General features: G+C 58.9%; 2 protein-coding genes across 2 annotated transcripts in view; both read right to left on the bottom strand.

Moving 5' to 3' along the window:
- The window catches only part of Slc6a3 (solute carrier family 6 member 3), a 47,120-nt gene extending 32,109 nt beyond the window's left edge, over window positions 1–15,011 (bottom strand). Inside the window, exons 1-4 of the mRNA XM_090331193.1 lie at window positions 14,696–15,011; window positions 13,429–13,560; window positions 9,631–9,862; window positions 4,011–4,149 (exon numbers count right to left, since the gene is read on the bottom strand). Coding sequence (XP_090187319.1) covers window positions 4,011–4,149; window positions 9,631–9,862; window positions 13,429–13,560; window positions 14,696–14,981 — 789 coding nt within the window. The 5' untranslated portion in view covers window positions 14,982–15,011. The remainder of the gene's footprint in view (window positions 1–4,010; window positions 4,150–9,630; window positions 9,863–13,428; window positions 13,561–14,695) is intronic.
- A 9,793-nt stretch (window positions 15,012–24,804) lies between these two features.
- Window positions 24,805–27,311, bottom strand: part of Lpcat1 (lysophosphatidylcholine acyltransferase 1) — a 36,722-nt gene continuing 34,215 nt past the window's right edge. The window contains exon 14 of the mRNA XM_090332154.1: window positions 24,805–26,753. Coding sequence (XP_090188280.1) covers window positions 26,569–26,753 — 185 coding nt within the window. The 3' untranslated portion in view covers window positions 24,805–26,568. The remainder of the gene's footprint in view (window positions 26,754–27,311) is intronic.

The following is a 27,311-nucleotide window of genomic DNA, read 5'->3' as shown; positions in this document are numbered from 1 at the left end:
CACTCCTCACCTCCTCCACTCAGTCCACTCCTCACCACCTCCACTCAGTCCACTCCTCTGCACCTCCACTCAGTCCACTCCTCTCTTCCTCCACTCAGTCCACTCCTCTCCACCTCCACTCAGTCCACTCCTCTCCACCTCCACTCAGTCCACTCCTCTCCACCTCCACTCAGTCCAGTCCTCACCACCTCCACTCAGTCCACTCCTCTCCACCTCCACTCAGTCCACTCCTCTCCACCTCCACTCAGTCCACTCCTCACCACCTCCACTCAGTCCACTCCTCACCACCTCCACTCAGTCCAGTCCTCACCACCTCCACTCAGTCCATTCCTCTCCACCTCCACTCAGTCCACTCCTCTGCACCTCCACTCAGTCCACTCCTCTCCACCTCCACTCAGTCTACTCCTCTCCACCTCCACTCAGTCCACTCCTCTCCACCTCCACTCACTCCACTCCTCTCCACCTCCACTCAGTCCACTCCTCACCACCTCCACTCAGTCCAATCCTCTCTACCTCCACTCAGTCCACTCCTCCCCACCTCCACTCAGTCCACTCCTCTCCACCTCCACTCAGTCCACTCCTCTCCACCTCCACTCAGTCCACTCCTCACCACCTCCACTCAGTCCACTCCTCTCCACCTCCACTCAGTCCACTCCTCTGCACCTCCACTCAGTCCAGTCCTCACCACCTCCACTCACTCCACTCCTCTCCACCTCCACTCAGTCCACTCCTCTGCACCTCCACTCAGTCCACTCCTCTTCACCTCCACTCAGTCCACTCCTCTCCTCCTCCACTCAGTCCACTCCTCACCACCTCCACTCAGTCCAGTCCTCACCACCTCCACTCAGTCCACTCCTCTCCACCTCCACTCAGTCCACTCCTCACCACCTCCACTCAGTCCACTCCTCTCCGCCTCCACTCATTCCACTGCACACCACCTCCACTCAGTCCACTCCTCTCCACCTCCACTCACTCCACTCCTCTCCACCTCTACTCAGTCCACTCCTCTCCACCTCCACTCAGTCCACTCCTCTCCACCTCCACTCAGTCCACTCCTCACCACCTCCACTCAGTCCAGTCCTCACCACCTCCACTCAGTCCACTCCTCTCCACGTCCACTCAATCCACTCCTCACCACCTCCTCTCAGTCCACTCCACTCCACCTCCGCTGAGTCCACTCCTCTCCACCTCCACTCAGTCCACTCCTCACCACCTCCACTCAGTCCACTCCTCTCCACCTCCACTCACTCCACTCCTCTCCACCTCTACTCAGTCCACTCCTCTCCACCTCCACTCAGTCCACTCCTCTCCACCTCCACTCAGTCCACTCCTCACCACCTCCACTCAGTCCAGTCCTCACCACCTCCACTCAGTCCACTCCTCTCCACCTCCACTCAATCCACTCCTCACCACCTCCTCTCAGTCCACTCCACTCCACCTCCGCTGAGTCCACTCCTCTCCACCTCCACTCAGTCCACTCTCACCACCTCCACTCAGTCCACTCCTCTCCACCTCCACTCAGTCCACTCCTCACGACCTCCACTCAGTCCACTCCTCACCACGTCCACTCAGTCCACTCCTCTCCACCTCCACTCAGTCCACTGCTCTCCACCTCCACTCAGTCCACTCCTCTCCTCCTCCACTCAGTCCACTCCTCACCACCTCCACTCAGTCCACTCCTCTCCTCCTACACTCAGTCCACTCCTCTCCTCCTCCACTCAGTCCACTCCTCACCACCTCCACTCAGTCCACTCCTCTCCACCTCCACTCAGTCCACTCCTCACCACCTCCACTCAGTCCACTCCTCTCCACCTCCACTCAGTCCACTCCTCTCCACGTCCACTCAATCCACTCTTCACCACCTCCACTCAGTCCACTCCACTCCACCTCCGCTCATTCCACTCCTCTCCACCTCCACTCAGTGCACTCCCAACCACCTCCACTCAGTCCACTCCTCTCCACGTCCACTCCTCACCACCTCCACTCAGTCCACTCCCGACCACCTCCTCTCAGTCCACTCCTCACCACCTCCACTCAGTCCACTCCTCACCAGCTCCACTCAGTCCACTCCTCACCACCTCCACTCAGTCCACTCCTCACCACCTCCACTCAGTCCACTCCTCTCCACCTCCACTCAGTCCCCTCTCACCACCTCCAGTCAGTCCACTCCTCTCCACCTCCACTCAGTCCACTCTCACCACCTCCACTCAGTCCACTCCTCTCCACCTCCACTCAGTCCACTCCTCACGACCTCCACTCAGTCCACTCCTCACCACGTCCACTCAGTCCACTCCTCTCCACCTCCACTCAGTCCACTGCTCTCCACCTCCACTCAGTCCACTCCTCTCCTCCTCCACTCAGTCCACTCCTCACCACCTCCACTCAGTCCACTCCTCTCCTCCTCCACTCAGTCCACTCCTCTCCTCCTCCACTCAGTCCACTCCTCACCACCTCCACTCAGTCCACTCCTCTCCACCTCCACTCAGTCCACTCCTCACGACCTCCACTCAGTCCACTCCTCACCACGTCCACTCAGTCCACTCCTCTCCACCTCCACTCAGTCCACTCCTCACGACCTCCACTCAGTCCACTCTCACCACCTCCACTCAGTCCACTCCTCTCCACCTCCACTCAGTCCACTCCTCACGACCTCCACTCAGTCCACTCCTCACCACGTCCACTCAGTCCACTCTTCTCCACCTCCACTCAGTCCACTCCTCTCCTCCTCCACTCAGTCCACTCCTCTCCTCCTCCACTCAGTCCACTCCTCTCCTCCTCCACTCAGTCCACTCCTCACCACGTCCAGTCAGTCCACTCCTCTCCACCTCCACTCAGTCCACTGCTCTCCACCTCCACTCAGTCCACTCCTCTCCACCTCCACTCAGTCCACTCCTCACCACCTCCACTCAGTCCACTCCTCTCCACCTTTACTCAGTCCACTCCTCACCACCTCCACTCAGTCCACTCCTCACCACCTCCACTCAGTCCACTCCTCTCCACCTCCACTCACTCCACTCCTCACCTCCTCCACTCAGTCCACTCCTCTCCACCTCCACTCAGTCCACTCCTCACCACCTCCACTCAGTCCACTCCTCCACCTCCACTCAGTCCACTCCTCACCACCTCCACTCACTCCACTCCACTCCACCTCCACTCAGTCCACTCCTCTCCACCTCCACTCAGTCCACTCCTCACCACCTCCACTCAGTCCACTCCACTCCACCTCCACTCAGTCCACTCCTCTCCACCTCCACTCAGTCCACTCCTCTCCACGTCCACTCAGTCCACTCCTCACCACCTCCACTCAGTCCACTCCACTCCACCTCCACTCAGTGCACTCCTCTCCACCTCCACTCAGTCCACTCCTCTCCACCTCCACTCTGTCCACTCCTCTCCACGTCCACTCAGTCCACTCCTCTCCACCTCCACTCAGTCCACTCCTCTCCACGTCCATTCAGTCCACTCCTCACCACCTCCACTCACTCCACTCCTCACCTCCTCCACTCAGTCCACTCCTCACCACCTCCACTTAGTCCACTCCTCTCCACGTCCACTCAGTCCACTCCTCTACACCTCCACTCACTCCACTCCTCACCTCCTCCACTCAGTCCACTCCTCTCCACCTCCACTCAGTCCACTCCTCCACCTGCACTCAGTCCACTCCTCCACCTCCACTCAGTCCACTCCTCACCACCTCCCCTCAGTCCACTCCTCACCACCTCCACTCAGTCCACTCCTCTGCACCTCCACTCAGTCCACTCCTCTCCACCTCCACTCAGTCCACTCCTCTCCACCTCCACTCAGTCCACTCCTCACGACCTCCACTCAGTCCACTCCTCACCACCTCCACTCAGTCCACTCCTCACCACCTCCACTCAGTCCACTCCTCACCACCTCCAGTCCGTCCACTCCTCACTACGTCCACTCAGTCCACTCTTCACCACGGCCATGTCCACAAGTCCAGTCTTGACCTCACCACCGTGTGCTCATGGCAGCATCTCATGCCTCACCTTTCCCGATGTCTTCACGCCCTTCCAGAGACTGAAGTATAGCAGAACAATGACCAGCACCAAGCAGGCCGTGAGTTGCCACCGTGGGGGACCCAGGTCGTCGATGCCTCGGCTCTGATGGAGGTGCAGCACCCCGCGCCTGGAGGGGGAAATGGGGGCTGGACAAGAGAGGCTCTCCACCAAGCCCGAGCTTGGCATCCCAGTCAGTCCAGCGCCCTGCCCTCAGCTTCACGTGGCAGAGGCACCGACCCGATGGGACCAGAGACCCTGCTCTGAAAGTTGCAGGTTCAGTGCACCTGAGATGGACAGAGACGCTGGGCCTGGCTTGCTTGGGGACACCACCGTATGGTCACTGCTGTCCGAGGCCCTGGCAGGGCTGTGTGGGGCTGTACCTGGGGCTTGTGGATACACTGAAGCCAAGCTGAGATGGTGAGTGATTCCCCTGCTGCCTCCCACAGGGTGTCCCCAGGCCCCCTGTGTAGCAGGTAGAGGTGGCCTCAGAGCAACAGTGCTGGGCATTCAGAGGTGAGCTGTCTGCGGTAACGACTCATAGTACTCTGCCTATTCCCCGCCCCACAAACTCTGGATGCTTGAGGCTGGAGAGGACCACTGTCTGCCTTCGAGGGAATCTGTCCCCAGATGCTGAGGATAAGGGCAAAGGGACAGGGATAATGCCAAAGCCAGCAAGCATTCCCTCCCAGCGGGCCCAGGCCCTCAGCACTTTCTCCAGAGCACTCTGTCCATCCTGTGACCACAGATATACACTGCAGCTTCTAGCCAGAATGCGCATTCTCCGGAAACAATCACTGATGGAGACTTTCAAGTAGGACATAAACAAGTCTCAGTATATTCTGAACTAGACGGCTTTTATAATAGTTCGCCAAAACAGAAATAAATTAGAAATGGATAATAAAATACATCTGAGAAAACTCAAACTATTTCAAAATTAATTTGAAAAAAAAAACTTCTAGTAAGTCCCATTGTCCACGTAGAAATTAGAAAAGAGATTAAGGAATACTTCAAACTATATGAAAAATAAAAACTATACTTCCAACTTTGTGAGATGCATCTAAAGCTGACCATTCCAGGAAAATACATGGCTGTAAACTGCTAACTTTGTAATTTATACTCGCTATTTATGAAAGAGAAATGAAATTTAAGGTACTTGGATTTGTAGGGTCCTGTTCTAGAGTTGCTGTAGCCTGGGTGTACTTTTTTTTCTTTTTGGCTCAGGCATCGTATTTGTCACGTTATATCCTCAGTGTCCTGTCACGCTCTGTGATTTCTGTTCAGAGCCTGTAATAGTGCTTGGCACGCTGCCATCATTGTATGTGAGGGCATAACTAAGGAAAGAAGCATTGTAGAAAGGGCCTTGTGCCTTCCAAGACTGAGGAAAGGACTGCTGGGCTACACAGCAAGGCTGTCTCTAAATAAACATATAAACGAAAAGGTCTAAACGGGGACCGGGAGTGTGGCCTGGTGGTAGAGTGCTTGCCTACCATGCACAAAGACCACATACATAAAAGAAGCTGGAAGTGGTGCTGTGGCTCAAGTGGTAAGTGCTACACTTGAGTACAGAGAGGCCAAGCACAGTGCTCAGGCCCTGAGTTCAAGCCCCAGGACTGACAAAAAAAAAAAAGGTCTAGATGGTTCAGTTCTTTTCAGATGAGAAATCCCTTAAAATAATAGCAGCCGTGGCTAAGCCAATATCTGTTCCCGCTGTAAAAACCTTTTCAGTTTTCTATAAAAGCAGCAGTTTCTTTTCTATTTTATGGAGGGAAGGCGGGAAGGAGGAGGGAAAGGAGGAGGGAGGGAAGGGGAAGGGGGGGAAGGAGGGAGGGAATCCACTCTAGGGCCTCATGCTTGCTATGTAAATGCTTAAACATTTTTCAAAATGTCCCTTTGTGAGCCGGGAGTTTGGCCTAGTGGTAGAGTGCTTGCCTAGCATGCACAAAGACCCAGGTTCGATTCCTCGGTACCACATACATAGAAAAAAGCTGGAAGTGGTGCTGTGGCTCAAGTGGTAGAGCTCTAGCCTTGAGAAAGCTCAAGGACAGTGCTCAGGCCCTGAGCTAAGACCCAGGACTGGCAAAACACGAAAGTCATTTCACTTATCTCAACATCCTTCATTTCCAGGAAACAAACAGAGGGGTGTCTACCTGCCCACCGGCCACACAGGCCTCTGCCCACGGGACCTCAGCAGGCCTCTGCCCACCAGTCACATAGGCCTTTGCTCCAGGACCTCAGCAGGCCTCTGCCCACGGGACCTCAGCAGGCCTCTGCCCACCAGTCACATAGGCCTTTGCTCCAGGACCTCAGCAGGCCTCTGCCCACGGGACCTCAGCAGGCCTCTGCCCACCAGTCACACAGGCCTTTGCTCCAGGACCTCAGCAGGCCTCTGCCCACGGGACCTCAGCAGGCCTCTGCCCACCAGTCACACAGGCCTTTGCTCCAGGACCTCAGCAGGCCTCTGCCCACCAGTCACACAGGCCTTTGCTCCAGGACCTCAGCAGGCCTCTGCCCACCAGTCACACAGGCCTTTGCTCCAGGACCTCAGTAGGCCTCTGCCCACCAGTCACACAGGCCTCTGCCCATGGGACCTCAGCAGGCCTCTGCCCATGGGACCTCAGCAGGCCTCTGCCCACCAGTCACACAGGCCTTTGCTCCAGGACCTCAGGAGGCCTCTGCCCACGGGACCTCAGCAGGCCTCTGCTCACAGGACCTCAGCATCCTGCCTCCATGTGCCTCCAGTTCCTCGCCTGTGCACCTGCAGGACCCTGGGCCAGCCACGGCGCAAGCACACAGGCCCAGCTCATTCCCCTGGACCACCGTGTCCAGTCTGGGGACAGGATGGCCAGGGGCCAGCCACAAGCTCTGTTGATCTCTGCTGAGCTCTGCGGGGACGGGAGGTCCAGCGATGTTTCAGGGGCAGCCTTCTCCCCACACTGGGGACGGACCTGCCCACGCGGGGCCTGCTCTTCCTCCAGACCAGGGCTCCACATCCCTAACGCCCAGGCTGGCAAATCCTCCGCCTTCCTGCTACACCAGAGGACTTCCAACACGATTGGACCAAGACCCTGTGACGAGGCTGCCCGTGAACCCACACACGGCAGCGTGGACAGGACGGATCACAGGGGAGGAGTGAGGACAGGAAGGATCACAGGGGAGGAGTGAGGACAGAAGGATCACAGGGGAGGAGTGGACACTGGTGACAGTGAGGACAGAAGGATCACAGGGGAGGAGTGAACACTCGTGTGACAGTGAGGACAGGACGGATCACAGGGGAGGAGTGAGGACAGGATGGATCACAGGGGAGGAGTGAGGACAGAAGGATCACAGGGGAGGAGTGAGGACAGGAAGGATCACAGGGGAGGAGTGAGGACAGAAGGATCACAGGGGAGGAGTGGACACTGGTGACAGGACAGAAGGATCACAGGGGAGGAGTGGACACTGGTGACAGTGAGGACAGAAGGATCACAGGGGAGGAGTGGACACTCGTGTGACAGTGAGGACAGAAGGATCACAGGGGAGGAGTGAGGACAGGACGGATCACAGGGGAGGAGTGAGGACAGAAGGATCACAGGGGAGGAGTGGACACTGGTGACAGTGAGGACAGAGGATCACAGGGGAGGAGTGGACACTGGTGACAGTGAGGACAGAAGGATCACAGGGGAGGAGTGGACACTCGTGACAGTGAGGACAGAAGGATCACAGGGGAGGAGTGAGGACAGGACGGATCACAGGGGAGGAGTGGACACTCGTGACAGTGAGGACAGAAGGATCACAGGGGAGGAGTGAGGACAGGATGGATCACAGGGGAGGAGTGAGGACAGAAGGATCACAGGGGAGGAGTGAGGACAGGAAGGATCACAGGGGAGGAGTGAGGACAGAAGGATCACAGGGGAGGAGTGGACACTCCTGACAGTGAGGACAGGACGGATCACAGGGGAGGAGTGAGGACAGAAGGATCACAGGGGAGGAGTAGACACTGGTGACAGTGAGGACAGAAGGATCACAGGGGAGGAGTGAGGACAGAAGGATCACAGGGGAGGAGTGGACACTCGTGTGACAGTGAGGACAGGACGGATCACAGGGGAGGAGTGAGGACAGAAGGATCACAGGGGAGGAGTGGACACTGGTGACAGTGAGGACAGAAGGATCACAGGGGAGGAGTGAGGACAGGACGGATCACAGGGGAGGAGTGGACACTGGTGACAGTGAGGACAGAAGGATCACAGTGGACAAATGCCCCAGGAAGGAAACCCGCACCCTGGGACTCTGCGTGTGACAGCGGTTGGGGAAGTGTTGTTTCCTGGCGCTGGAGCAGCGGCTCTCTAGGGCAGGCTTCCTCCGTGAGCAGGCCAGCCGGGCCCCGCGAGTCTGGGGAGGGCCTGCCGCACGGGCCCGTCACACCCTTACACACCACGTTCTCATTACTGCCTGCGGGAAGACCCGTGCTGGAAGTGAGGTGGGAGAAGAGCTGCTACGACAGTGCCTCCTCATCTCAAGCCTTTCTCACACACCTGGCTCCCAGGAGGGTCAGGAAATGGTGGGTCTGTGGGGGTCAGGGCCCCCCAGGCCAGTCCATCTGAGGGGGGACACAGACCTCAGAGAAGCAGGTTCCAGGCAAGAGTGTATTTCAGACGCTTGGGCCTGGAAAAGGCTAAGGAGGAAAAGACAACCCTGGGAAGGTGGGTAGAGCGGGACTTCATGGGGAGAACATGAGAAGGAGCTGAGGCTCGTGGAGAGCAGCCGAACTGCGCTCTGTGGACAGCGGTCTGTGTGGCTGAGGTGCCTGGACAGCCTGGTGAGACAGGGCAGAGACCTGAGGCCAAACGCCACCCCAGCCTGTGCGCAGGGAAGCACAGGACAGTGCCAGCGGGGCGGTGGAGAGCCCAGGGTCCTTCCCCTGCTCAGCACGCGGGTCTCAGGCCCTCTGCCTCCCCACCGTGGGCACAGGAGACAGCGGCCTGGGCCTGCTCTGCCCCTGTCTGCTCAGTGCTCATCTCCACAGCCACGCCAAGCTACCCGAAGCCTGTCCACATGCCTGTCCACAGGCACACCTCACAGAGGAGGAGCCAAGTCTCGGGGGGACTCGGACGGGGTATGCCATGCCCTCGAGGGCAGCAAGGGAGAGTGGCCGTCCTCGGGGTCAGGAGGGGAGAGTGGCCATCCTCGGGGGGTCAGCAGGGGAGAGTGGCCGTCCTCGGGGTCAGGAGGGGAGAGTGGCCGTCCTCGGGGTCAGGAGGGGAGAGTGGCCATCCTCGGGGGGTCAGCAGGGGAGAGTGGCCGTCCTCGAGGGCAGCAGGGGAGAGTGGCCGTCCTTGGGGATCAGCAGGGGAGAGTGGCCGTCCTCGGGGGTCAGGAGGGGAGAGTGGCCGTCCTCGGGGGGTCAGCAGGGGAGAGTGGCCGTCCTCGGGGGGTCAGCAGGGGAGAGTGGCTGTCCTCGGGAGGTCAGCAGGGGAGAGTGGCCGTCCTCAGGGTCAGCAGGGGAGAGTGGCCGTCCTCGGGAGGTCAGCAGGGGAGAGTGGCCGTCCTCAGGGTCAGCAGGGGAGAGTGGCCGTCCTCGGGCTGCCTGTGAAACCTGCCGCCCCTCCTTCTCAAGCAGACCCCCACTTACTCAAAGTACTCTGCGGCGGGCGTGGTCCTGAAGGAGTCGTTGGCCCCGGGGCCGTCGCTGGCGTTGCTGGTGTGCGCGTCGGAGCAGCTGGGGCTGTTCCAGGTGTTGTTGCAGTGCATCCAGGGCAGCTCCATCGTGAAGGAGGAGAAGAAGTAGTGCAGGGCCCAGGCGATGATGACGTTGTAGAAGAAGCCCACGTAGAAGGAGATGAGGATGACCGTGAAGCCCACGCCTGCGACCACAGCAGAGCCTCTGTCGGCCAGGCAGCCCTTCCCGTGCCTTCTGGACGACCTGAGCCCTGAGCTGAGGCTCCACAGTGAAACAGTGGGCTCAGAAAGTCACGGCCACCTCCAGACATCCTGGGAGCACAGGGGAGGGCGCCGCCTCCACAGCCACCCACCTGGGGGTGCCAGAATGTCTCTGGATGATGTCCGCACCCTCACTGCACACTCAGGGACCCTCTAGGGTTATCTATGAAGAGCCTGCATGCCTGGGTACCACTTCAGATAACTATCATCTAAGTACACTGCGGCTGCCCACAGACGCAGAGGGCCAGTGAGGCCCACTTGTCACCACAGCAGTGTCACAAGCGGCCCGGGTCAATCAGGCCAATCTAGGGCCACCCAAGCATTCATCATGTAAACCTTGAAAATCACCGAGAGCCACCCGTGACAAAAGGAGCGTTCAGATGGCCTCTGAGACCCCAGGAGCCATCAGGGTCCCTGAGAGACCACCGGGAACTCCCCCACTCATCCCTAGCAACCCAGGTGCATCTGGGGCTATCAGAGAAACAAGACTGTCTGTTAACACCAATCCAGACCCAGGCCCCAGAGTCCTCCACACAGGCCATCCACGGCGGTCACGGCCATTATGCTCATGAGGCTAGAGTGTCACTGAAGGGCGTTCCGGGCCACTGATGGTGACTGACGCCCTGAAGACCACCAGGGAGAGACATGACACTTAGAAATCCAGACCACAGGCAAGTGTCCAGGTCTCCGAGGCCACGAGTGACCCAGCTCTCTGCCCTGCAGGGCCTTTCAGAGCCATTCGGTGTTAGACATCTTGAACGTCGGGTAGTGGTTGCCACCCTCTGGTGACCTGGCGTGGAACGCAGTGGTAGGCAGTCCACCGAGCGGGGTGGCCCTGGCCAGCGCACAGACGGAGTCTGGAGACCCTTCCTTCCTCCTTCCATGGTGCTCTGCCCTCCACATGACTGCTTTCCAACCTGAATCCTCTTCATTGCGTTATTTCTTTTCAGCTTTGTGCATACAGGTGCTTTGGCTACAGCCTCACGGAGGTCTGGCTGGGCTTTGTGCCTTGTCTGGGAAGCCGAGGTCCTGAGGGCCTCTGTGGGGACGGGCTTGTCACACTCTCAATCCACGGCACAAGCTGTTGTCATCTCCAAGACCCCTTGTTTAGCTTCCTTTCCTCGAAGGTCACAAAGATGGTGCTGAAGCTTATTTACACTAAACCTAGGGATTCTGTATAGAGTCCCTGTTTGAGGTGCTCAGAAGCACTGGTAGTAAAAACAAGTCATTTCCTTTGGAAAGTCTCTCGTGTGAACATGGTCAACCATACATAATTCCTCGTTGCAATTCTCTTCACTGAGCACCTTAGGAGACTGTGGTTGCCGGGTCTGAACACTTCCAAGGTTAAAACTTTGTACACAAAACCTCTAACTTGAGATGCTGGGAACTCAAAAGAGCCTTGGTCAAACGGTGGTTTAGACTTGGGGTCTGTACTAAGGCAGGGCTTGTCAGCCCTTTCCGTCCAGAGCCACTAACCTGACTGGCTCCCAGGGCAGAGGCCTGCATGGTCAGTTGCGTCGCAGTCTCCCAGCGCGCACCCCTCAGCGGACAGCGCTGCCCTCCAGTACTGCTGTCCAGCGGTGACAGGGCTGAGTGCGGAGGACAGCTCTGTAGGAGGGTGGACACGTGTGTGAGCCACTCCTTTGGACATTTGAGCTCTGTCCTTGAAGAAGACACAGCCTCAGCAAGCCACCAGGCCTGGCCATTGAAGTGCAGCCCCCGCCTCAGTGTCTCACCAACAGAACCAAGGGAACGCTGCACTCCCATTTGCTCGGAGGAAGTCCTTGTGAATGTGCGCCGCTCCCCACCACACCACCACATGCTCCAGACAAAGCCCAAGAGTCCCTGTGACTGGGCCACGGGGAGGGGCCTCCCCCAGGTCAGGCAAGCTCACCCCCATTCCGCGGGTGAGAGCTCTGAGTTCCATGAGTAAGCTTCGTGCTCACCTCTTCTGTGTCCCAGCGAGAACACGAGAGAGAACTCTGCTTTCCCCAAGTGGTGGACTTGAGTCCTGGCAACCCAAGCCAAGTTCATTCGAATGAAGCTCTCCTTGGAAATCACACAATGCGGTTTGGTAAATTGCAAACTGAAGCTTTGCTTTGGAGTTTTTCACTGTGGAGGGAGCTCCAGGTGACGCTAGCTTCTCTCTCTGCTGCCGCTGGAGGGTGGCTGGGCAGGTTGTCAGGTCAGTTCTCAGCTGACACCTGAATGTCAACTTTGGCGAAGCTCGTTCCTGCACTGCTCAGCTTCCGAAGCCTGGCCCCAGATCGGGGTTCTGAGCACAGGGCGGGAGAATACGACTCATTCCTTTGCTTCTAGAGATGACAGTTGGGGACCGACCCTGCCCAAGTCTAGTCCTGCAGAACCCCTCTCTAACGATGGCCTCAATTTCCACCCCACTCCTCTCTCAGGAGCCGATGAGGGTGACGGACTGTTTGAGCAGGTCTTCTGGAGGTAGACGCCTGTGTGCAGCCTGTCAGGGGACAGCAGCGCCTGGACCAGGGAGGGTCCTTTCCGTCCCAAGAGGCCCATGGGGGCAGCGGGGAGCCAAGTCTCCAGACACTCGTTTAGCCTGGGCAAAACTGCGAAGGCCACAGGACTCAGCAGCAGGAGACTAGAAGGAAGCCACCAAGGCGTGAGGAGCCAGCTGCTCCCCGAGTTTCCATTGCAGGAGGCCAGGGGACCGCCCAGGGCCTGACCTCGGCAGCAGCTGCGAGCCCATGGCCGCCGGTCTTGAGTGTCTGCCCACTGACAGTGAGCCCTGAAGGCGGGCGCTTCCCTTCTCTACAGGCACTAACGGCAGCTCCGGAAGTGCTCAGAGAGCCCAGAGGCTGACCTCTAAGAGCTGTGGTACCGAGTGCCTGAGGGAGTTTCTCCACGTCTCTCGGCCAGGAGGCTCCTCAGAACCTCCTGGACCCCTGCTCCTGCCAGCCGTGCTGACGCTCGAGTAGCACTTCCCAGAGTCTGGCAAGGTGACTGGATGTGTCCAAGCTGGGCCCTGGCCAATTATCCCATTCCCTAACATCTGCGTCTCCCATGCGGGTCCCATGCGGGGACAGGTCACCTGGGCTCAGCCCCTCCGGGTGCTACAGCTGTGCTCCAGAAGCCTGGAAGGCTCGGGAAATAACTAGACAGATCATGGTTGGTGAATAGAAAAATGACAGATAAAGTAGCCGTAAGGAGGTAGAGGATAGGGAGCTGGCGAGAGATGGGCAGATAGAGAGATGATAGATGGAAGAAGTACGGTGGATGAGTGGTTGAAGGGTATTTGACGGATGACACATGGATGGTTTATCTCATCAAAATGTCCTTGCTGATGAACTGTCATATTATCACATGTGCCGTGAGGGGCACTGCTCTGGAGCCCACCTCGGGGCTCTCGAGCTCCGTGGAGGAGGCCCCGCTGGACGGAGCCTCTGATCTCAGCACTCACTGGGTCGGAGGCCCGGGAGCCCCGTCCAGGCCCCGCCCAGCCAGGGACCCTGGTTACCTTTCAGGACTGGGCAGATCTTCCAGACGCCGGCGGCCCCTTCCCTGTTGAACTGCCCGAGGGCCAGCTCCATGTAGAAGAGCGGCGTCCCCGCAATGACCATGAACAGCAGGTAGGGCACCAGGAAGGCACCTGTGGACGGAAGGCGCCTGAGCCCGGAGCCACGGCCAGGAGCGTGGCCGCCTCTGGTCGCCTTTCCACCCAGTCCCCGGCCTCTGTGTGGCCTTGTCCCACACAGCCACTGTCCAAGGGGCTCCAAGCTGGGGCAGTGCCACCTCCATGCGTGCTGCCAACACTGCTCCCCCCCATTGAGTCCCCCGTCAGTGCTCCCCACCCCCCAAGTCCCCGTCAGTGTTCCCCCTTTAGTCCCCCGTCAGTGCTCCCCACCCCCCGAGTCCCCGTCAGTGCTCCCCCTTGAGTCCCCCGTCAGTGCTCCCCACCCCCGAGTCCCCGTCAGTGCTCCCCCTTGAGTCCCCCATCAGTGCTCCCCACCCCCCGAGTCCCCATCAGTGTTCCCCCGAGTCCCCATCAGTGCTCCCCACTGAGTCCCTGTCAATGCTCCCCACCCCCGCAGCCCCCCAGGTCCTGGTTGCCTCCTGCAATAACAGGCGTCACCAGAGCCCAGCCGAGGCCCCCCCTGGCCCCGGTGCTCTCCTGGGACACGCCTTGGCAGTCCTGCGTGGCTCGCATGGACGGGGTTGGGGGAAATGCGTCCACTGGACTTTCCACCAGGAATTTTCAGGGGCGCCTGTCCATCACTGCTGGGCAAGTGCCTGCCATGCTTCCATGGGGGTCTAGAAAGGGGGTACAGTTTGGCCACCGCCCCATCAGGTTCAAGGGCCCCCATGTGATGTCACCAGCGCTGTTTAAAGAGACCAAAGGCCGTTGGGCCTTGGAGAATTTTCTTTGCAAAGCAAAAACACTGCTGGAAAAAGAAGGCAGGGCCTAGTGGTCTTCTGACTTCCCCACGTTCCTGCTCTGCTCTCCTGCTCGGGGCTCACCGCAGGGCACAGCGGCACTGCGGGCTCCCAGCTCCCTTCCGCAGACGCCTGAGCTCAAGACGCATCCCTGGCCCTGCCTCTGCCTGCCTTCCAGGGGCCGGACACCATGGGCCAGCCGAACGTGTGGGCACGGCCTCTCCCGAGGGCCCAGCCTCCCCAGAGCCTGGCCGCTGCTTCCCTTTGGCCATGGGCTTTGATCGCACAGAGGCATGGCCCCCGTCATTTATGGCCCCGGACCCCCATGCCCTGCCCCCTGTGCCCCTCACCTCCACCATTTTTGTAGCACAGGTAGGGAAATCGCCAGACGTTGGCCAGGTCCACGGCAAAGCCGATGACGGAGAGCAGAAAGTCGATCTTCTTGCTCCAGGTCTCCCGCTCCTGGGCTTCTCCGGGGGTGCAGGGTGGGTTGATGAGGGTGGAGCTGGTGAGCTGCACCCCATTCTGTTCCTTGACCAGGACGAGCTCCACCTCTCTGGGGCCCGTGGAGTTGGGCTCCTTCGCGGGGGCCGTCCCAGGGGACATGGGTGCTACAGAGCACTTGCTCTTACTCATGGGTGGACTGACTCTGGCCGCTCTGCTCCCTCCTTCCTGGCCTACAGCCAACAAGAAGACAAATGGTAACACGCAGACCCACTCGGCAGGACGGAAGATACACCTAGACCAGGTGCACAGGCACACCTAGACCAGGTGCACAGGCCAGACACAGGCCACGCACCAGAGGCCTCACTGGAAGGCAGGGGCTGCCAGGGCCCCTGGGGGCCGGGGGTGACCGGCACAGCCACGCTGAGATGGACGCTGTGGCCTGGCCCTCTCCCGAGCCCACGTGGCCACCCAGGGCAGGCTTGAGTGATCTCTGGCTTCACAATAGCCATGCACAGATGTCACCCCTGCCCCTGGCCTCCAGGAAGCTCCCCCTCCCCAGGCTAGCACACATTCTTTACACACGTCGGCACACTTGATACTTCATAGTGAAACCAAGAGCAAAACGGGGGGCCGGTAGGGTCACCTGCGGAAGAGCCCCCAGGACTCACGCGGCGGAGGCTGGCGGACCTGAGGTCTGAAGCCAGTTTGAGGTAACGTGGGGAGACTGTCTCAAAAAAAGAAGGGACAGCGCGTATGCAACAGAACGGGCATGGTCACCCAAGTACACACAGGGCCACCGGGCCAGCAGCGAGAGTGTGCAGAGCACGGCTGGAGGGTCTCTGAGGCCAGGTGTGGACACCCCTCCCCACGGCCTCCTCCCGCCCCACCCCAGCCAGCCAGGGAGCAGGTGAGCCCCAGCTCCACGGCCTGTCCACGCCCTTCCACACAGTCACCTGTGACTGCTTCCCGGACCCGGGCCGGGGTGTCGAGGAGGGCAGGAGCATCCACGCATGGCGACAGCCTGCGTGTAATGCTTGCACACGGGCACGCGTGTGACACGCCCACTCGCGCACACGCACACACAGTGCACACAAGGGCCATCTTCTGCACGGCCTCTTGGTGGCCCCGCACCCCAGCGATGGTGACGAGCGCGACCTCACGGACAACCCGCCCTCCCGAGCTGGGGGCGGCGGCGAGCGCAGAAGCCTCGGCCGGGCAAGAGGCCCCCGCCCCTCCCCAGGGCTTCCTGGACACGGCCACGCGGACCCACGCGGACCCGCGCGGACCCTGCACGGCCAGGGCACCCCAGGGCTCCCCAGGGCTCCCCGGGCGCGGACCTGCTCGCACCCTGCCCGCGGGCGCCGCGCTGGACCCGAGGGTCGGGGTTGGGGTCCGGTTGGGGTCGAGGTCGGGGTCGGGTTCTGGGGTCCGGATCGGGTCCGGGGTCCGGGCTCCGGGTCGGGTTCTGGGGTCCAGGTCGGGGTCGGGGTCGGGATCCGGGGTCGGGTTCTGGGGTCCGGGTCCGGGGTCGGGTCCGGGGTCGGGTTCTGGGGTCCGGGTCGGGTTCTGGGGTCCGGGTCGGGGTCGGGGTCGGGATCCGGGGTCGGGTTTTGGGGTCCGGGTCCGGGGTCGGGTCCGGGGTCGGGTTCTGGGGTCCGGGTCGGGGTCGGGGTCCGGGGTCGGGATCGGGTCGGGTTCTGGGGTCTGGGGTCGGGTTCTGGGGTCGGGGTCGGGGTCTGGGGTCCGGGTCGGGGTCGGGGTCCGGGGTCCGGGTCGGGGTCGGGGTCCGGGGTCGGGATCGGGTCGGGTTCTGGGGTCCGGGTCTGGGGTCGGGTTCTGGGGTCCGGGTCGGGTTCTGGGGTCCGGGGTTGGGGTCGGGGTCGGGGTCCGGGGTCGGGATCGGGTCGGAGTCTGGGGTCCGGGTCGGGGTCGGGTTCTGGGGTCTGGGTCCGGGGTCGGGTTCTGGGGTCCGGGTCGGGTTCTGGGGTCCGGGGTTGGGGTCGGGTTCTGGGGTCCGGGGTTGGGGTCGGAGTCTGGAGTCCGGGTCGGGGTCGGGTTCTGGGGTCCGGGCCCGGGGTCGGGTTCTGGGGTCCAGGGTCGGGGTCGGGGTCGGGGTCAGGTTCTGGGGTCTGGGTCGGGGTCGGGGTCGGGATCCGGGGTCGGGGTCGGGTTCTGGGGTCCGGGTCGGGGTCAGGTTCTGGGGTCCAGGTCGGGGTCGGGATCCGGGGTCGGGTTCTGGGGTCCGGGTCGGGGTCGGGTTCTGGGGTCCAGGTCGGGGTCGGGATCCGGGGTCGGGTTCTGGGGTCCGGGGTCGTGTTCGGGTTCGGGTTCTGGGGTCCGGGGTCGTGTTCGGGTTCGGGTTCTGGGGTCCGGGGTCGTGTTCGGGTTCTGGTTCTGGGGTCCGGGTCGGGTCGGGTCGGCTCGGGTGGGGGTCCGGGTCGAGTCGGGCGCCTCCCGAGGGCCGGGTCGGGTGTCCGCTCTCCCCGCCGGCCTCCGCCCGCCCTCTCCTACCTCTCGCCCGGCTCGGTGCTCCGGGCGGGCTCCGCCGAGTCCCGGCCGTCTGCGCGGGGCTGCGCGGCCTCCCTTCTTATCCTGCGGCCGCCCCGCCCCGCCCCGCCCCGGGGAGGCGCATCCCGGCCGGACCCCTCCCCGCCCGGGCGCCCGGGTCTGCAGCGCCCGGCACCGCGGGGAGGGCGGCGGGGCGGAGGGAGGGGGCGGCGGAGGGAGGGGGCGGCCGGCCGGCCCGGGTCCCGCGTCTCCCCCGCCCCGGCCCCGACCGAGGGCGCCGGCCCGGCTCCCCTGACTTCCCCGTGTGGCCGGCCAGCGTGGCCCAGCCGGGCCCTCCCCTCCCTCCTCCCCTCCCTTCCTCCCTTCCCTCCTCCCCTCCCTCCTCCCCTCCCTCCCCTCCCCTCCCCTCCGCGCCCTCGCCACACTGCGCCCCAGGCAGAGCCGGGGATGGAAGCGGGGACCGGCGGCGGGAAGCAGGGCGGGCCGGGGAAGTCGAGCCCCTTCTCAGAGCCCATCCTGGGGGGCGGAGGTGAGGGCGAGCCGGGACACGGGCTGGGGACACAGGACAGGGACGTCAGGGGCCGCACTGGGGACGGAGCCAGAGGGACCCGGGGTGCAGTGACACTGTGACACGAGGACGGAGTGGGGGGACCCCACCGGGGACCGCGGGTGAACCCGGGGTGCAGTGACTCTGTGACACGAGGACGGAGTGGGGGGACCCCGCCGGGGACTGCGGGTGAACCGGGGTGCAGTGACTCTGTGACACGGGGACGGAGCCGGAGGGACCCCGCCGGGGACCGCGGGTAAACCCGGGGTGCAGTGACTCTGTGACACAGGGACGGAGTGGGGGGACCCCACCAGGGACCACGGGTGAACCCGGGGTGCAGTGACTCTGTGACACGGGGACGGATGAACCCGGGGTGCAGTGACTCTGTGACACGGGATGGAGCCGGAGGGACCCTGCAGGGGACCGCGGGTGAACCCGGGGTGCAGTGACTCTATGACATGGGGACAGAGCAGGAGGGAAGGCCTGGCTGACACCCGGGGTGTCACACACCCTGTCACACTGTTGCCAGGCTCTCGGGGTGTCCTGAGTGACACAGGCGTCACCCTCACCTCCTCTGCTGTTCCACACTGGGGCTCCGCACTGACTTCCATCACGAGATGGAGGAACGCAGCTTTGCCTCCTCTGGAGGACAGCGGGCCAGAGTCCCCAGACCTGGCGGGAAGTGGAGGTCTCTCTCCAGCCAGGCCAGCGGGAGCAGTGAGCTTGGCGTGTCTGAAACTGTGCTCTAAACGCCAGACTGGTTTTCTTCTGTCGTCCCTGTGGCCCCTGCTCAGGTGGAGCTGCAGAGCTATCTGGTCTGCGTCCGCCACCCTGGCCTGAGCTCCCCATGGACAGGGCCCAGCTGCAGAGCCCACAGCTGCCGGGCGCTCCCTCCGCAGTGTCCCCCTGTGAGCCCAGCTCTGGCCCCCGTGCACCGCCCTGTGTCTCCCTGACTCACCAGGCCTCACGCGTGTGCACGGGAGAGGACCGGGCACGGGAGAGGACCGGGCTGTGTGCTGGCACAGGGCTGCAACCCCAGTCCCTGAGGGCTGGGTCTGTGCTGGATAAAACAGATGCGATCAGGAGCAATGCTTAATCTTTCATTTTCTTTCTCTTTTTTTTTGTGATGGGGCTTGGACTCTGGCCAGGCGCTGTCCCTGAGCTCTTCAGCGCAAGGCTACCCCCACCCCATGAGCCACAGCGTCACTTCTTGTTTTCTAGTGGTTAATTAGAGATGAGTCTCTCGTTCCCGCTGCCTTTGAACCACCATCTCAGGTCTCAGCCTCGTAGTAGCTAGGATGACAGGATGAGCCACTAAGCCTGGCTGGGTAACACTTAATCTTGATCCTCAGCTTGAACAACCGAGAAGGCCTGGAGAGCTCTACTTTGCAGGTGGGTGGCCTCATTCCCTGGACTTAGGGGCCTGGGTGGAATAAAAGGGGAGAAAGGAGGAAGCCCAGCAAGGTGGGCTTCCTCTCCTGCCCCTTCCTGGGTGCGGAGAGGTGAGCAGCCTCCCTTCACATTTGCCACCCTGTGGTTCTGTCTTGTCGTAGGCATAGAAGCAGTGGAGCCAGGCACCAGGGACTGAGAAAATGTGACCATGAGAAAACTGGCACAGAAGAGTCATAACCAAGACTCGGAAATTGTGAGCCAAAACAATTCTTCCTCCCTTGCTTCTGTTAGGAATTTGGTCACAATGACAAGAAAGGGGAGTGTGGACCGGGTGTGGTGGCTCATCCTAGCTACTCAGGAGGCTGAGTTCGGAGGATCAAGGTTCAAAGCCAGCCAGGGCACTAAAGAACCAAAAACCCAGGCACTCTTACCTCCTATTAATCACTAGAAAATGAGAAGTGGCCCTGTGGTTCAAGGGGTAGGGTGGTAGCCTTGAGCTGAGCTCAGGGACAGTGCCCAGGCCCAGAGTTCAAGACCCATACACACACACACACACACACACACACACACACACACACACACACACACACACACAGGGGAAAAAAAAGGAAAAAGAAAAAGAAAGGTCAGCATGGGAAATTGGAAACTGGCATGGGAGAAGTGGGGTCATTGCTGTGACCAGACACGATGGCATGCGTCTCGGGACTTTCGAACTGCTTGTGGGAAGAGGTAGCTGGATAAGCTGGGGTGGGCTCAGGAAGGCAGACAGGAATGTGGAAAGAAGGCTCGGCCACGTGGCGTGGTGGACGTGGGGTTCTCCACGCGTTTGGAGAGCTTGAGGACAGAGACCTCAGTAATGACACACTTTGGACGAGGTCCTCACTGAGGTTGTGGCGGGATGGCTGTCCCCATCTGGGAGTCGGATGAAAAGGCCAAAGCAAAAACAGACTTGAAAAGTCTGAAAAGAAATGTGCAGTCTGGCAAGAAAAGCTGCAACCCCAGGTGACGGTCCTCAGGGCGAGGTCCGGGTGTGTTTCCCTGGTCCTTTCTTCCCGTGGGTCTGTAAAGTGTGCACCGTAATTTAGATCCGCTTGGATGGTTTCTTTTTAAATGGGCGTTCAGACCATGGACACTGACTGTGGGGTGATGTTCCCATCTGCTATCGGTTTCTACTTTTTTCTCACATGTTCCCTGTTCATTTTCCCCTGTTTTGGACTGCATGGTTTTTATTTCATCTTCTTCGTTGCATTCATTAGCTGTGTCTCTTGGCTGTGCTGTCTCTCTTGGGTGGCTAGTTCAGTGGTTATAACAGGCGATAGCTTAGCACAGTCCGCATTCAGAGACATTATAGCATCTGAGCAGGGCTGCCTATGTCTGTAACCACTGCATTGTGGAAGCTGAGGCAGGTGGATTGTGAGTTTGAGGTTGTCCTGGGTTATACAATGAGACCTTGTCTCAAAAGAAGAAAGAAAAGAAAACCAGAAGGAAGATCACGGGTGTAAGGGTTGAGAAGCTCGCCGCGCAAAGGAAGACTCCAAGAGACGTTCTCTCATGCAAAAAGCAAGGGGATTTATTCACCACACGTGCATGGGGCTCACTGAACACACAGGAACAGGGAGTCCCGAGCACAAAGCAGGCAAGGTTTTTATAGCATTTTGCAAACAAAAAAGTTCATACAGAGTTGAAGGGGGCTGGAGCATTATCTGCACATATGCCATCTGCACAAACCGTCTCCAGAACCTTGAGTCCTTATCTATGTTTTCCTGCAGCTGCAAGTTTTACAATCGATAATCAATCACTTCTCAAGGCTCTGCCTGTTTTTCAGTGTGGGAAACTTTAACCTAAGCTTCCTGCTTTTCAGTCTTGTAGGTTTTTCTGAAATAGGCTGATATTTTGAACTAATTCTCAAAACTTAATTACACAGGGTTAATGAGTATAGGGTGTGGCCGGCAGTTTTACCTTTGGTCAGCCCATACATTTTAACTCTTAAAACTTTTGAAACTTTTTAACCCTTCAACGGGGAGCGGGGAGAGGAAGAGGAGACGCGTCAGGTTTCCCCACAGGAGTCTGTGGGGTCCATGTGTGGTCCTCACACACCAGTGTTACCTCCTAGAAATATGTTACACCTCTGGAATGCATGGTCAGCTTTGCTTTACAGAGACAGTCATTTTTCAGGGATATTGAAGTGAGGAATAAATGTTGGCATTTACTCATACAGCTCCCATATTGGGTTCCTTTCTCTGTGGTGTGGACCAGGGAACGAAAGGGAACCATTTTCTTCCTGTTTTAAGGATTACTTCAGCAAGTCCAGTGCCTCAAAGTCTTTTGTATACATGAAAACCTTTGGGTGATAACCTTCCTGGGAAAAGAATTATTATTTCTATAGCTTTCAGATGTTAACGTGTTTTTTTTTCTTTTTGGCCAGTCCTGGAGCTTAAACTCAGGGCACTGTCTTGAGCTTCTTTTGCCCAAGGCTAGGGCTCTACTACTTGAGCCACAGTGCCACTTCCAGCCTTTTCTGTGTATGTGGTACTGAGGAATCAAACCCAGGGCTTCATGAATGCTAGGGACTCTAACACTAGGCCATCTAATTTACATTGCTTCTAACTATATCTGCAAGCACTCATGTCTCGGGCTGTGTAGGAAATATGTTCTGTTCCTTTCTGGGTTAATTTTTAAAAATATTTAATTGCTTTTGCCTTTTTTTCTCTCTCAATTTCCTTCTCCCTGTCTTTAGCTTTCTCTGCTCAAGGTTGGCACTCTCATTTCCAGATTTGGGGTGGTTAGTGGGAGATGAGTCTCTTGTACTTTTCTGATTGGGCTCTGAGCCGTGGTCCCCGAATCTCAGCCTCCAGAGTCGCTGGGGTCACAGGCGTGGTCCTGAGCCGTGGTCCCCGAATCTCAGCCTCCAGAGTCGCTGGGGTCACAGGCGTGGGCCACTGCACCTGGCTCTTTGCGTTGCTAATCATACCACCGTTTCCGACGATCGTTTACCTTTTCTTTGGTCATATTCATTCTCAACAGAGCTTTCACATCTCAGATGTTGCAGCTTTCCTCTCTAGAGTTTGGATTTGTGCCATTTCAAATGTTTCTTCTAAGTATGTCTAGTTTTGTCTCTAGCTTGCACGTGTGTGTGTGTGTGTGTGTGTGTGTGTGTGTGTGTGTGTGTGTGTGTGTGTGTGATGGGGCCTGAACTCTGGGCCTGGGTGTTGTCCCTGAGCCCTTCAGCTCAAGGCTACCGCCCCATTTCCTGTTTTCTAGAGGTTAACTGAAGAGTCTCTTGAACTTTAGTGCCTGGGCTGGCTTTGAACCTTGATCTTCAGACTTAGCCTCTTGAGTAGCTAGGATGAGGGGTGTGAGCCACCACGCCCGGTTTCTAGCTTGCTCTTTGAATGTAATACAGTTACAGCTACTGTAACTGTTGGTTGGAGGCCAAGGATGGTGGACTTTCCCTGCCCTGCTGGTGACAGTGCTGTGACCCTGCACACATCTGAGCCTTGCTGCTGGCTGCAGGTAAGAGACTTACGGTCTGGCCAATCTTTCAAGGCTTGCTTTGAGTTTTGAGACCCGAGTGATGTTTGTTCTGGTGTTAACCTTTCCTCACTATGGAAATGTTAATATAAGCTGCACTTTGTGTTTAATAGAATTACTGATATTGTTGGATTTAAGTTTACCATTTTGCTATTTTATATTTGTAATATTTATTCTTCCTCCTTTCCTGCCTGGCTTGGACACGATTACCATTTATATTAATTATCTCCTGGCTGCTGTTACCCCTGGAGGGTTTATCTTATGCATCTCAAGGTTTTCAGTCTATCTTCAAAGAATATCAATCACCTGCAGGGAACCGAGTTACTGCATGTTATTCTTTTCATCGTGCCTGGTGAGAGGGGTGGCTGGTCACGGAGCCTGGGGACCGGCCGCTGTCACAGTCTACGGCTTTCTGCACGCACCTCGGCCCTTCTGTGTCTAACATGGCAGAGAGGAGGCAGGACCACAAAGGTGTGACACTGGAGATGGGACCCGAACCTTCTCCTTGGAGGAGCCTCACCATCCTGGGAGCTGACAGGGGTCAAGAAGCCAGAGGACCACGGACAGCGGACAGGACAGCGGACAGATGGAGGGAGGGCAGAGTGGGGAGGGAACTTCCAGTTGCTGCCTCCCCAGCAGGGGTGGGAGGTCACTGTCACCGGCTCTTCCACCAGGCCCCTGCCATGAGCGTGCACACCAGTGAACATGAGAGCCTCTAGTGTGTGACTGAGTCCACACCACGGGGCAGAGGCAAAAAACTGCCTGCGGGCATGCACACGGAGCTGTAACTTGCCAGGAAAAGGGCGGGGTGTGCCAGGCAGCACTGCTCCATCGTCCCCCCAGGCCACAGTGACCCACCCTGCTCCATCTCCTCCATCTCGCGCCCCCCTCCCGCTCCACCCCCTCCCTCTGTCCGACCCCCCCTCCCCCGCCAGGCCACAGTGACCCACCCTGCTCCATCGTCCCCATCCCCCCCCTCGGCCAGGCCACAGTGAGCCCTGTTCCCACGAGTGGAGGTTCTGGAGCAGGGTGAGGATTGGGAAGAAGCGGGGGCTGAGCAGGTGGGCTGGAGGGGAGACAGCGCTGGCTCCCCCAGCCCTGGTTTTACTTTGGCTCAGCAGTCAGCCTGCACCCTGCTGGGAGGACGTGTGGCGCCAGGGCTGGCTGGGCCTGGGAGCTCAGGGCGGAGGCCGGGCTATGCCAGACCTGCCTGCTACTCGTCACAGTGGTTCAGGGCTGCCCTTGCCAGGGCCGCAGCTCTCCTGAGCTCTAGCCATCGCCCTGGGCCTGCTCCACGAGTGAAGTATGTGGTTTGTGTCTTCACTCACCCAGTCCAACCCCCAAAACTTAAACATTTCCTCAGTTTCAAAGGAAATACTCAATATCAATCCAGTCACCAGGGACAGGTCTGGACCTGTAAGATGTGTTATGGTCTGTAATTTCTTTTTGGGGGGTGGGGTGTTGGTACTGAGGCTGAACTCAGGGTCTTGGCACTGGCAGTTTGCTCAAGGATAGCGCTCTACCACTCGATCCACACCTCTGCCTCAGGTTTGTTGTTTTTTTGTGGTTAATTGTGGATGTGTCTCAGAGCCTTTCCTGCCTGGCTTCCAACTGAAACCCTCCTATTTCAGCCTCCTGAGTAGCTCGAGTGCCCACCTGCCCACCTGTGAGTGCAATTCTGAAGCCCTCCATGCCTCTCAAGCTTCAAGCTACCATGAAAAACTTTAACAGGGCTCAACCGCATGTTCTAGTTTTTTTTTTTTTCTTTCTGCCTGTCTTGGGGCTTGAACTCAGGGCCTGAGCACTGTCCTTTGGCTTTTTCCTCAGGGCTAGAGCTCTACCACTTGAGCCTCAGCACCACTTCTGGCTTTTTCTATGTATGTGTCTTCATGCATGCTAGCAAGCACTCTACCACTTGGCTACCCTCCCGCCCATGTTCTAGTTCTAGAAATCTCACATCTGTCAGTTCTCCTGTCATTTTGTCTGTAAATCAAGCGTTGTGACAAAACACACCTTCAGTACACAAGACTTTACGTTGTGTTTATTCCACTGAGAATCTAGTTTACAAGGACCTCCGCCCCGCCCGCTACACCCACTGGCCGTCCTGAGGCCGACGACAGGAGGTCTCGTGACAGTGAAAGGGGGTCAGGAGGCACCAACATCCACTCAGCGCCTGCGTCTCAGGTGGCTCTTCGTAGAGACGCCTTCATCTGCAGGCCGTGGGAAGGGGATTTGCCCTCCCCACCAGTATCTTAGCTGTCACCTCCGTCATTGCTCCTTTGTCAGATTTCTTTTAAAAAACGAATTTGTATGCATTCTCGAAGTATAAAATCACCCACTATAGCTACCAAGGCTGCATTGGAGTGTCTGCAGCTGCAGGCGCAGAGTGCAGGCCTGCAACGGTGGCCAAGGGCGAGGCCCAGGGTCTCTCTGCCGGCCCCTGCCCAGGAGGCTGGCATGCGGCCCTGTGCTCACTGTGCTGCGGCTGCTTCCTATAGAAATGCCCCAACAGAAACTCAATCCATTCTAGGAATAAAACACTGGGTTCCAAACCTAGGCCTTATGAGGAAAACAAACCAAGCCCACGCCACCTTTGTGCTGCAAGGTGGGTTTCAAACTGTGATCAACAATGACAAAGCCAGGTGACTTGAAAGGAAATAGAAAGATGTTCCCAGGGGCCGGGCACCCTGTGTCCAGGGCTGGACCCGGCTCCTCCTCCTGCTCTCAGGGGAGGCGGGGTGGCCCGTGTCCAGCTTGGGCCTTGCTCTTTCTCCTGAGCCTAGGGGGGCCTGGATGCCTCATGTGGGCAGACCTGTGGCTCTTCCCCTGGCCCGGCTACCACCCTCCCCGGGGAGGGAGGAAGTGTGGCTATTTCTTCCTGCTCAGAGGCTGGCTGCCTTGTCCTAAGTCACAGAAATAAGCAAAGAGAAAGAGGCCGTGGCTTCTAGGGCCTTGCAGGGCAAGGTGCTGGGCTCAGAGTCGACGCCCGAGCTTCGCCCGCTCAGGAGGGGAGGTAACGGGTAGACACGGCCGCCGGCTGCAGTGGTGGCTGCGGCCTAATTCACCTGCGTGGTGCTCCATATGCTTTCATCCAAGCGAAGCAGATCGCAAGGTATGGAAACAAATACCAAACGGGTCATATTTATAAAAAAGAGAGGGAGTTAAAAAGGCTTAGGGCAGCACAAAAGGTGTCTGGGGGCTAGTCTTTGCGCCCAATGGTTGGGGGGGTCCAAACGGGAAGAGGGGCCCCTGCAGACGCCAGCCAGCCAGGCCACCCTGCTCTGTAAATAAATATCCTCTGGTGCTCACAGGAAAAGTGAAGTAGAAAAACAATGTTCTTTTTAAAAAAAAAAAAAAAAAGGTTGAATGCTTTCCAAAGTATCTAAATGAGTTTATAAAATACTCATGAGCTCCCACACAAATATAGAAATGCTTAAAAAACCAGGTGACGGCCCCACAGAGGTGTGAGATGGTTCCGGGGGCCGACGCAGGCCGGCGGTCAGGAGCCAAGGCACCGTCGTGCTGGCTGCCGCAAACAGACACGAAAAGGAATGCTGGGAAAGCCTGATGGAAACTCAGACCCGGAAGCTGCAGGCGAGGAAACGGCGAGCCGGCTGCCTGCCCCCCTGCGTGGTGCTGGCCCAGGAGCCCCGCACACACAGCACACGGCCTTTGCACATGCTGGGCTCTGAAACATTTCGCAAGGAGACGGTCCTGAAACGTGGACACAGGCGGCACGAGGGGGGCCTCGGGTGCCGGGCGGGCAGCAGCCTGGGAGCCCTCTGGCCAGCTCCTGGCCTAGTCCAGCTTCTTACAGGAAGGCCTGCTCCCCACACCAAGGCCGTCGGGGCTGAAGTCGGCACAGAAGCCGTTGGGGACAGGCGCTGCTGGGGTCTGTGTGTGGCTGTCCAGCTGTGTCTGACTGGGGTACAGGTACTCGTCGGCAAAGTTGGGGGCCATCTCTGCAAACCTGCTGAAGTCAGCTGCAAGGACAAGAGCATCTGTGGTGACTGAGGGCCAGGGCGGGGCCCCGGGCAGGGTGGGCACCCCCTCCCGACGTCAGGGGCATGGAGAATCTAGACGGGGCTGTTTCCCTCCACTGCAGACCAAGCTGTTGTAAAAATGAAGTCCTCAAGGGCAGTGTGTGCTGAGATAGGAAGGCCCGGCCCTGGACGCCTGGGCCAAAGCCTGACCTGGGACCGAGCCTGCAGCCTGGAGCAGGTGCAGCTCACAGCAATCGCCTAAGTGGGGCACAGGACAGTGGGCACCCCTGCAGAGCCCCGGGGCTGCACTGGGCTCCAACGAGGGAGAGAACCCCCTCTGCTGTTCAAACTCACGGCTCACAAGACCTGCTGGGACACACAGGCCATGCAGCCAGCACAGGCGCCGCCTGCCCTGTACTGACGGGAGCACGCATGTCCCCAGCGGCCCCGCACGCCGGGAGCCACTGACATAGCCTGTGCGTGTGGGCCCCAGACCCAGGGACTCTGCTGTCACAGCAGCTCTGGGGTGGGTGGCTGGGCCTGTGTGGGTCTGGGCAA

Source organism: Megascapheus bottae, chromosome 4 (assembly GCF_031878675.1).
Source record: "Megascapheus bottae isolate mThoBot1 chromosome 4, mThoBot2.hap1, whole genome shotgun sequence".
NCBI lineage: Eukaryota > Metazoa > Chordata > Mammalia > Rodentia > Geomyidae > Megascapheus > Megascapheus bottae.
The sequence above is the reverse complement of the archived record's forward strand: the minus strand, read 5'-3'. Positions and strand labels throughout refer to the sequence as shown.